Raw genomic sequence first — 11654 nt, forward strand, 5'->3', positions numbered from 1 at the left:
CTCCTCTCCTCTCCTCTCCTCTCCTCTCCTCTCCTCTCCTCTCCCCTCCCCTCCCCTCCCCTCCCCTCCTCTCCTCTCCTCTCCTTTCCTTTTTCTGTTTAGCCAATCCAATGTAATCACTGAACCATGTTAGCATGAAGCATCAGAGCATTTTATGATTTATCTGTGGCAATGCTATGCTTGCATGACTGATAGAGCCAAGGTTTCTGAAGGCTAGTTCCTATTTCTACCTAAATAGGCACCTATATGCACGCACAGTATTTATCCAAGTGTTTCATAATTACACATTGTTCAGCACAGAAAAGGAGTAATCAAGGGTTGTTCCTATCCAGAATTATATTTACATTCATGGGGAATGGGAATTGGGCAGCAAACTTTGAATCTTGGCTCTGGGGTTCTGTAGAAACCGTAAACGGGTTGTGTATCACTATACTCTGCAGCACAGAAAGCGGATCTGCTTCAGAGGGCTTAGCAGCAAGTGACTTAGTGATGGCTGAAAGCTGCTGGCTCTCATCACTGCATAGTGTAGTTTCACGTAAGGGTGACAGCCCTCAACGTTGTGTGATGGAAGCACTGGTGCTACAGGGAGGCCGTGCGAGGGGGTAGGCTGAGCTGCCGCTAGAGGACAAGGTAGGTGCCAGCCTGGAAGGGACCCTGGGTTCTGTGTCTTCCCACTCATGGACTGACTTGAGTCCACTGAAGTCCTTGGAACAGGCTTTGCATGCTAGTATGCTTCATGATTGCCTCAAATTCAGCCTCAGCGTAGAGTAATGGATTTGGTTTTCTTTTTCCTGGTCATATATGTTCGGGTCTAAACATCTTTTCCCCATAAGGCAGAAAATTCTTTTGCAAAGGTTTTAGGCACAGCATGGGTTATTATTTTGTGTGGGATTTTTCCTAGCCTTTGTTCCAAGGTCTGATTCAGCAGAGGTAGCAGAAGGAATCACTCAGCTGCTGCATATCTCTGGGCTCAGTAATCCGCATATGGTGTACAACATGCGAACCCTACAGTATTACACAGCCCCTTTGCAAGGCAACACTGGTCGTTTGTATTTGCTATACAGAAAGTTTCCCACTGACTAGGAGATACTGACGGACAGGCTGGTGTATTTTGAATCCCATAGGTTACCATTGAAGTGGTGGATGGCCCTGACAGTGAGACAGACAAGGATCTGCAGAAAGAAAGCAGCAAGCCTAGCTGGCCAGTCTCATCACCTGACTGGAGAAACTGGTGGCAGAGGTCCTCCACCTTGACTCGCATGAGCAGCGGTGACCAGGACTATAAGTATGACAGCACTACGGAGGACAGCAACTTCCTAAACCCTCTTGGTGGGTGGGATAGTCATGCACCCAGTCACCGGACATTTAAGTCCAAGGAGCAGCCAGAGTATGGTAAGTTTGCGTTCCAGGCCTCTTATGGGCATCTTGGGATTGTAAAAACGAGTTTGGGGGAAATGAGAATGGTGAGGCATCGCTGAAAGTAGGCCAAGCGAAACAGAGTTTTTCAACATGTGGCTTTTGTTCATCAGCTTTCAAATACAAATCTGTGCAGATGCACAAGCTGTACTGTGGTAGCTGCATTCCACTAGTAAGTCTGTAATCTTGAAAATCATACCAGTTATCCCATAAGAGGACCTTTTTTTAGTCCTAAGTGTACTTTTTTTAAAAGCAAAGGAAACAAGGTTTCATATTTATTTTTAGAGTAAGGATAAGTACAAATTTAGAATCGTGCGGTGGTTTGGGAACCAAAATGTAATTATTGGATAAATGAGAAAGATCTAAAACGTGGTAGTATTTGGTGGATACACAAATAAGATGAATTATGTTGGTGCATGTGTGGGGAGTGGCATATGCAGCAGGAACATTGTGTATTTGTGTGTGTAATTGTCTTCCAGATGTGTCATGGCAAAAACAATTGTTTTCAGCTTGTTGTATGAAACAGTTGCGAAAACTAGAAACAGAGAGGAGCTACAGTTATTCACTGCCCCAGCAGGCTGTAACTATCCACACGGGAATGACTCAAGGGAGGTGAACTAGTATGTGCTCACAGGTAGCTCAGAGCCTCTCAGATTAACGTTGTATGTAAATACAGAAGATTTTTAGTTACAGCGGGGTTTCAGAGTCACAGTACTTTTACCCTGGCACATGTGTTGCATTCCCTAGATACTGCAGAGTGGTTCTTGTGCACTGATTCAGTCTTATTTTTCCCCTGTTTTGGTTAACTTTAAGTCCTAGAGCCTGAACAATCGAGAGACACTTTTTGTGGAAAGGTGTGTTTAAATACATACATATGTATTAAATTTTGTGGCCAGAAGATTAAAGTCTGTTCCTTCTTTTTACACCTGCATTTGTTTGTGGGTACACTTTATTGCCAAGAATTCATGTATTAGGTAGTCATTCATTTAGGTAAAATAAAATTGCTTTCACAAATAATTGTGGTAGAAAAAAATAATTAAAATTACAGATAAAAAAATAGGAAGAATACGTTGAGCTCCAGCTGAAAATCTAATGTGATATATCTAATAGTAGATACTGTGAGTTTCATAGTGCAGTATAAAAACTAGGTAGGTAGGCCTAAAAATTATCCTAGAGCTCTTTGCTGTACAGCAGAGCACGCTACTAATTGGAAAAGACTCCTGGCCCTCTGACTAACCTAAAACATTGTGTGCCATTGGCCTTGGCCAGGAGGATGTAGCAGTAGATCCTGCCTGTATGCTAGTTCCTCCCATTGACCTATTCACACGTTACATGGCTCTATCTCCCTCATCCTGCCCCTGCCAAAAAGCACCACAGGCTGTGCCTGCCCTTCCTGGCCCTCCCACATGGGGCTCTTTGACAAGCATTGCACCTGCTCACCCTCCCGCTTCCTTGCCAGCCACATGGAGAAAAAAATTCAGAGTTGGAAAAGAGCTGGGAAGGAGAGCAGGGCCAGGGAGAGAGGGCAGATCACATTTGTCTAAGATGTCTTATGCCTCTTCAGACTGCTGGAGTGTCCGCATGCTGGCAAATCCCAAAATCGTGGGTCTTTGCATGCAGACGGTAGCAGTGTTCCCACCCACATCACACCACGGACACCTGATTCAAGTGTGGTGGCTTCCCAATCGTCAGCAGTGTAAGAAAAGGAGGAAAAGCACACAAGGTCCCTGCCACAAGGAACTTGCATCTAGACAGCTTGCTACGAGTGAGATATATAACCTTCCCATACTCCTGGCAATAAATGTTTAACAGCACCCCACAGAGTTGTCATCAGTCATTACATATGGTACAAATCAAGTTACGTGTTCTACTAACCAGCTCAGGAAGCCCACAGACATCATGGCAGTGAGGGGGAATCATGTGTAGCACAGAGGCCAGTGCAGGCAGGGATCTGTCCCTGTGTCTTGCCTGTACACACATGTTCAACCTATAGCTGTAGAGCAGGGCTGACTCAGAGTCCCTAAACCCAATTTTGCTTTGCGACCAGTGCTGGTTTAACCCAGGGGAGCAAATCCTGCAAGTTATGATCACAGGATCAGTTAAACATCTCCTGTAGATTGCAGAGAAATCCATTAAGCCAGACTTTCCCTAGTGAGAGATAACACTCAGCTGGGGAGGCAAGAAAATTGGAATTGCTTCATGGACTCCATTTGGTGGCCTCCAAAAGGTGAGATGTGCCTCGGCAAACAAAGGAGGCTGGTTCTAAGGGGTTTAGATACTTAGAGTGGCACCAAGGCACGGTGGTGCAGACTTGGTATCGTTTGCCCTTGGCTGTCTACTAGAAGAGAATAAAGTCGTATTTCATTTTCAGAAGGTTCCTGCTAGCAAACAGTCAGATTTGATGTTATTTCATAATTCACATGAAACACTACAAATTGCATGTTGTTCTGGGTCCAAGATGCATATGCGGTTCACTATATTCACGACAGTGTTCCTGTAATGCCTGTTTTGTGTCCAAGGGACTGAAAAACAAAATTGCAGTTTTCACACATGACCCTCAGCCTCCCATATTCCAACATTCATCATGTCCTAAAAATTAATTAAATGAATATTGTGCTCTTGCTGTGTGTTTTGAAAAGAAGAAAAAGAAAACTTCATTCATCCTGTGCCTGATTAGTCTGTGGTCGGAAAATGTATTCCTATATACAGGTAAATTATGTGGATAGATGTGTACTGTTAGTTCATGACCCAGCTTTGCAGCTGAGGATTCTCAGCTGCCAAAAGGTCAAAAGAGAAAGGAAATATTTTTTCAAATAATGTTGCACGCATTTCCCTGAAGAGCATCAAGTGTGAAAACCATTTAAACAGCAGGCTTATGCCTGGCATTTAGCCCAGGCTTCAGGTAGAGACATCTGGATTCCATTCTTGGTTGCCTTCTTAATAAAAAACACCACAAAGTAGTTTTGGGTAATAGTAGTTTTGTTTCTTCATTTCCTTCCTCATCTTTGTCACACAGATTATATTGATGGTGAAGGAGACTGGAGCCCGTGGTCCCTCTGTAGTGTCACCTGTGGGAGCGGCAATCAGAAGCGGACGCGGTCCTGCGGGTATGCCTGCACCGCCACTGAGTCACGGACCTGCGACAGGCCCAGCTGCCCAGGTGTGATCCTGTTCGCGTGGTCTGCTCCAGAGGGGAGTGGGGAGAGGTGCTCGAGGCCAGGGAGGAGAGCCCTCCTGCACACAAAGCCCAGGGCCTGTTTGTTCCCTGGCTAGGTAGGCGTTTCAGTGGGAAGAGACACACTGGTTTTCAAGGCCATTTTTGAAATGGCAGGTTCTTCGCTAGTAATAATATGCTGCTAGATGCAGTCTACTATCCCTTGGGACTTGAAAGACAAATACAGGCTTTTTTTAGGTTACGGCGGTCATTTTTGTGCACAGTACGCTTTGCATTCCAAAGGGTGTAATCCACTGTCTTGAAACAAATTTGTATTAATTTTAGAATTTCAAAACAGCTGTGCTGACTGTTACCTCAGTGAGCTCATATTTTGCTGTGCAGTGAATGGACATGCCTATGTCCTGAACAAGTAGCTCCCCCCTAGTTATATGGCTTTTGAGTTCTGTGCCTAATGTATACAGAGTGGCTTTAAGACTCCATGTGTATTAATATGAAAAAAATACTTTAAATACCTACTTTGCGTTTCTCTCCAGAGATTTTTGGCTTCATTGGGCATTAAGCTACAAAATATTCTGTCCTAGAAAGTCAGTTTTAAGGTGGAAACGTCATCTCTGTTTCATTACATGTTGCTCGATAATTGGAGAATTATAAAATAGCAAGTTTGGTCCTGCAACAACTGTGCACAATGGGATGAAGGAATGTACAGTTTTGGCCTGAATGTATTTAGAAAATACGGCCAAGGAGCCTTACCTCAGCTCCTGCCCGTCTACAGGCATTGACATTCAAATGCCAGTAACAGAGGTGTCCTTACCATCATGCAGTTTTCGCTTTGGTGAAAGCAGGCTGAGCACTGAAACCTACGTCATAAGAATTTAAAGCTGATATGGAAGACTTTCCCATGATGTTCTTTAAATGCTGCTGTGTGTTTGGCTTTAGGCAAGTTTGTAATGCAGTGATGCAGTAGTTGCTAAAACGCATGGGATATGTGCAATTTCATTACTTCCCAAGATCGGAGAGAAGTAAAAATACATGCATTTCATTGAGTTTCCTTAGTGACTCGTAAAGGCAGAAATTCTTAAACCTGAGGACAGGTGGTTTTGATGGGAAGTGCAATGTCATCAGTGCAAGAGTCAAGACTTAGGAGCCCTAGTGAGCGAGCTGGAGAGAAGTTTCTCACTCGCAGACAGATGCGTGCATCCATTGCAAAGTAATGGCTGCTGGGCAGTCCAGTAGAAAAATGTTTCTGGATGTTCTCATACATCCTAAAACCTCAATGCTAAGGGGTTAATTCCAGAAGAAAGCATGTAGCTCCCAGTATTTATTACCAGCTAGCATCAAATGTGGCAAACTTGAAAGAATATAGTATGTCATGTAACAGACCCCCAATGATCAGTAAGCAAAATATATTCACTCTTTAAGGCTGTGCTGACATTTTCAAAATCACAAGGGCAAAGCTCAGCTTCTGCTCTTTATCATTCCAGCAGTGAATTACTGCCTTGTAATGGGTTCTTGGTTATTCAACATCTACTGTTGGAGTTCGGGCAAAACCCTATGATAATTTTATTGAAAAGTGGCCTGAGGCTGTTTTGAAGCTTTGCAAGCCACTCCTGCCCCAGTTCAGGAGATCAGGAGAAAGTTCATTGGCAAGAGGCTGGATGGTGAACAGACTTCATTATTAACTGTGTAGTTATCACATATTAAAGAGCTTTCTGTGCTCTTTGGAGGCCTTTAATTCAATGGAGAGGGTTAAATAAAACCCCAAACCTGTTCAAAAGCTTCTTTGAAGAGACATTTGTTTTAAGGCTACATGGCACAGAAATATTAGGGAAACATTAGGCTAGTAGGTAGGCCAAACTAGAGCAGCCATGAAAGGATGTTTACTTTGGCAAGATCGATTAATATGTTTTCTGGCAATCCGTGTTTTGCTCTGCTGATAGCAAACACTTAACTGGAGCTTGTTGGAAGATCCTGATATTTTACTTCATTGCTATAGGTGATTGGGGATGGGACTGGTTGGAGAGGCTATTTGTCTCTCGCCTACTCACACCTTTCAACTCCCTAGCACTGGGAGAGACCAACAAGCACCAGTCTTCTTGTAATAGCATCATTCTTTCTCGTGCTTCCTGAAAAATGGTTGCTCACACACGGATATGAATTTAGTCACCTGTCTTCAGGCATGTCGCTCTGTTTTAGAAAGCAACACAAAGGCTGTCTCCTTTAGACATCACCATTTAGACCCAGGGCTTTAGAGCTTCCATTAGAACACTTGTTTTTACCTTGTCAGTCGCTTGTGATACATACTCTGGAGAAGATGCCGGTCACATAAAGCTGACCAGGTGGCTGTTGGTGAAGTGTGTGCAAAGCTCCTACCTGAATTACTGGGAGATGCTGGCAAGCCTTGCATTGAGAACAGGAGGAGCTCTAAAACTTGAAAACTTTTGACCTTTGGGCTAAGTTAATGCTTTGCCTTCCTAACACCACAGACTCCTTGGTCATTATACTTTTAAATGAACACTCCCTCCAGCTGCAACTTCACATTACTTCCCTGACAAACAAAAGTACCTTGCAGAACTGGGGAATGGGGGGATGGCAGGGAGGCAGCTGATTGCATTGTTTTAATAGGAAAACACCACCACCACTGACATGTGTTTGTCTTAGGGATCGAAGATACCTTCCGGACAGCTGCCACAGAAGTGAGCTTACTTGCAGGAAGTGAAGATTTCAACGCCACCAAACTGTTTGAAGTTGGTAAGCAGCCTAGTCAATCTTTCAGTAATAGATAAGAGACTTCTTTAGATATTCCTGTTTTGACTCTTGCTGCAGCACCAAAATTTTGAGTTTACCATTAAAAATGTCAGTAATGGTGGCCATTTATTATCTTGCTTAAGTTTACAATCTGAACCTTAGCTTGCTTCTGTCATAGAATATTTCTTCTCTTAAGTCTTAGCAAAGTTCTGTGCTTCTTTCATTATAAAATGGTGGTTCTCTGTCCTAGTTCAGAAAAGATCTGTAAGGCTCCATACTAGTGGAGGGAAAAAAATCAAACACTGTTCAGCATTTTGTTGAAATAGCCTCGAATGGAAGATACTATGAAAGCATTCTAGGTACAGTTGTCACGTTAAAAAAAATGACAGTGACTTTTATGAGCATGCATAGCTTTTACAACTGTGTGCCCTTCAGTGAAACTGTAGTGTGGCCACTCTTAGACACTGGATGCTGGACTAATTGGATAAATAATGTAATCCAGCACCTCCCTCCTATGGTGGTAAAGCACAATAGTTAATGACACCCAGGACTCTTTAAGGAGATAGAAAAACAGGACATAGATCACTAAGTAAATATTTTGCAAGAATGTTTGCTGTAAGAATTTTAGGTCCCAGTCTTTGCCTTACTCCAGAGTCCTGTTAAGTAAGTGTGGAGCAAGATGTGCAGGGTTTTTCTGAAAGCCCTAGCATGATACAGACACCTTAAATAATGTTTTAGGTAGGAGACGTTTAACTGGATTCTCCCAAGACTCTTGCAAAATAATGAAGTGCCAGTATTAAATATGCTACTAGTCTATAAATCTCTTTAATCCCAGCTATAAGTCATGGTTCTGGTGCTGTTAAATCTTCCTAATGTACAGACACTCTGATATGATGTCACATATGCCCTTTCAGAATCTGAATCACTTTTGGCTGCATTTACCAGCTAAGATGTCAGTCTCCATGTTTGAACTACCCCTTTGGGAAGATAGAGATCAAATAGAAAAAAAAGTATTTGTTAAAAGAAAGACTGAATCAGGGCTTAATAATCAACTTCAGAAAAGGCAATCCAGGCCTTGCTTGCCATCTTGGTATTTCTAGCACCATGAAAAACTTCATCCTTCAACCTCTGAATCTGCTGTTCTTACAAGGTGAGTGTGTGGACTAGGGATTTAAACTGGAGACTGGCATCAAATCACCGTGATTTCCCTATTTCAGTTCTGTCACTTGTAAACCCGTGATTGTGTCTCCTGTGCTGCATGAGGTTACTGGCAACTTAATTGGAATTTGCCAGGTAGAAGAAATGTCACAGATTCTCACTGGCGTGGTGCTGCACTATAATTCAGTCTAGCACTGCCTGAGGCCCTAAAGCCAGTCCCACGTGTTATTTCTTTATCTGACAAGACAGCACATTAACACATTGCAGGCAGGGAGGCAACCTTTGACTGCCCATTCTTTCTTAAACAAAGCACTGGTGCTGAACAGTTATGCTTTACTCACTTGTTATCACTGATCATACGAACTGGGATGCTGCATAATGTATCTTAAGTTTCCATTTCCTGCCCTTAAACAGATACTGATAGCTGTGAAAGATGGATGAGCTGCAAAAGTGAGTTCTTGAAGAAATATATGCACAAAGTGGTCAATGATCTTCCCAGCTGCCCATGCTCCTACCCCAGAGAAGTTGCATACAGCACTGCTGAAATCTATGATCGAATTAAGAGGAAAAACTTTCGCTGGAAAGATGCAAGTGGTCCAAAGGAAAAACTGGAGATCTATAAACCCACTGCACGGTACTGCATCCGCTCCATGCTCTCTTTGGAAAGCACAACGCTTGCAGCACAGCACTGCTGCTATGATGATAATATGCAGCTGATTACCAGAGGGAAAGGGGCAGGTACACCAAACCTGATCAGCATTGAATTCTCAGCAGAACTCCATTACAAAGTGGACATTCTGCCTTGGATTATATGCAAAGGTGACTGGAGCCGATACAATGAAGCACGGCCTCCAAACAATGGGCAGAAGTGTACAGAAAACCCTTCAGACGAAGACTACTACAAGCAATTTCAAGAAGCAAGGGAATACTGAGAAGATTTTGCTTCTCTTCAGGCACAAAATAGCATTCATTTCCTGGATGCTGAAGAACTGATACTGGCTGCTGCAATGTCTCCTTGACAGGGGTTGATCAGTTTCTAATGAATGTATATAGTTGTAATATAATCCGTAAGTATTTTTCATAGTGTGTGTAATTTATAAACACGTATCTCTCTATCTCACACACACCTGTTTTTACATACAGACATACATAAAACTTGGTAGGATTTTATACTGCAGTAACATTCATTTAATAACATGCATTTCACTTTATTCCCCAAATGTAACATAAGGGCGGGGGGGGGGGGGGGGGGCAGCTGCCATCACCATCAGGCCCCAAGGCCCCAGCTGTGAGGAGGGCACCTATGTAAATGTTGTTATAAACAATGGGATTGAATGTACTCTTCCATACGGGAATGGTTTACCAGATTAATGCACCTGCAGCATCAGTTTTCTCTATAATTCATTTCATGACTAGTCATAGAAAGGAAGAATTTTTTTTGGAAGGGTAATACTCAAAAATTAGTATAAACAGTTAATAGCAATTTTTTTCTTGGATTTCTTCCTGTTACCTTCTAGCTCAGGTCTTTGCAGGCTATCTGGGTTAGGCTTGCAGGGAGACGTAGCTGTGGTTTTCCTACAGAGCAGAAAAAGTCCCAGCCGACTCCTGGATTGATCTCAGATATACAGCTGCAGCTGTCAGGGCTTACGTCTTATGCTGGGGAGCAGATCTTCAGGGCAGCTACCTGTAAACTAAGCATGCCGTAAGTCTTTGGAGAAGTGAGGCCAGAGAAGGAAACCATGTCAAAGGAGGGGGAAAAAAAAAATCATTGCTACTTCCCAATTTTTAATATGAAGAGTGTTTAGATTGCTTGTTTCTTTCTTTTAAGAAAAGAAAAGTTTATTTTTTTTAAAGAACAGGAAAAGTGGATTATGATGCCGTGAAAAGCCAGAATTGAAGACTCAATAGTCGGCAGACTATTAAGCAGGTATTCTTTATTGCGGCGCCGGGCACACGGGGGATCTCTCCTCCAAACGTGTGCACCGAAGAGACACAGTTACTAGGTATTTATGCTATGTTAACATACATATTCATTACATTTCCAAGAAATGTTTATCATAGTAATGGCTTTTCCGAGAATTCATTAATATATGGTAATGTCCATCGCACATGTTTGTTTGGCGTCTCTCGGCAGGGGTCTTCAGATTATCCTGCAGCCTCCTTATCTCTGTAGTTTGCATACCTGTTCTCCCAAGGCCCAGGCGCCTAAAGGGATTATTCAGGACTCCCTTGTTTTGCAACCGTCCGAATTATTCACAAAGTACCAAGACTTGTTTCTGACCACCTGAAGTGATAACATCCCCTACATGTTACATTTGTTACATTTACAGTTATCAATCCCTCCTTTTCTTTTGAGGATTTGTAGCTAGAAAGCTATGAATCCTCACTATTCTATTTTGTAGGTATTATTTTCAAATAATTCTATTTGGTGCCTAATCTTATTCCTTTTTCCAATCACTGTGTGTCTCAGCTGAATCCTGACAACACCAAAGGAGACATTTGAGAGACATGCAAACAAGTATTCCTAAAACGACCAGTGTGATCATTCCCATGAACAATTGTTTCAACCACTCTAAATTGGGGAGCCAAGAGGTTAAATTTTGTTCCCCTACTTACAAGTGTGTTGTCTTCCCGTTTGGCTTGTCTCCATGATGTTCTCAATATGCCTTTAGGTATTTGGGACCGATTATATATTCGGTCCTGGCTGACTAGATGACCTATGGTACACATTCCCTTCCAACCCGCAGGGAGTCGCTTTCTGCTAATGCCATCCCCACATAGCCACCAATACGTGTTGTGTAATTTACAGGGCCCCGTCAGTGGCTATGAGATTAGCTCTGCAAAATGTTCCGTGGTTTACCCAGCCAATTGGTACATTCCTGAAATAATCCCAGTTCGAGGGGCTATAGGTTTCTAATTGGGTTCTGTTACAAAAATCTATATATATCACGCATGTCCCTTTCAAATCCCAAGTTCCTACTTCTACTGTAGTTTTGTTGATCAAATAATCATTCCACCCATCTCTGCAAGTACAATTTTTGTGTGTATGGAAGGGGGTCAGCACGAACAAGTGTTGGATCTTGCTTTCCATAGGCAGCTATTATTGCTGACCAATATCTGGGTGTTGTTATCTAATATCTGTAGGTCACATCTTGGTCCA

At 42.7% G+C, this 11654-nt stretch overlaps 1 protein-coding gene across 1 annotated transcript in view; it reads left to right on the plus strand.

The window, feature by feature from the left end:
- The window catches only part of ISM1 (isthmin 1), a 38961-nt gene extending 29295 nt beyond the window's left edge, over positions 1 to 9666 (plus strand). Inside the window, exons 3-6 of the mRNA XM_075446286.1 lie at positions 1125 to 1392; positions 4433 to 4576; positions 7250 to 7339; positions 8909 to 9666. Of these exons, the coding sequence (XP_075302401.1) occupies positions 1125 to 1392; positions 4433 to 4576; positions 7250 to 7339; positions 8909 to 9426 (1020 nt within the window). The 3' untranslated portion in view covers positions 9427 to 9666. The remainder of the gene's footprint in view (positions 1 to 1124; positions 1393 to 4432; positions 4577 to 7249; positions 7340 to 8908) is intronic.
- Positions 9667 to 11654: the final 1988 nt, after the last annotated feature.

This window comes from Opisthocomus hoazin, chromosome 2 (genome assembly GCF_030867145.1).
Source record: "Opisthocomus hoazin isolate bOpiHoa1 chromosome 2, bOpiHoa1.hap1, whole genome shotgun sequence".
Classification (NCBI taxonomy): domain Eukaryota; kingdom Metazoa; phylum Chordata; class Aves; order Opisthocomiformes; family Opisthocomidae; genus Opisthocomus; species Opisthocomus hoazin.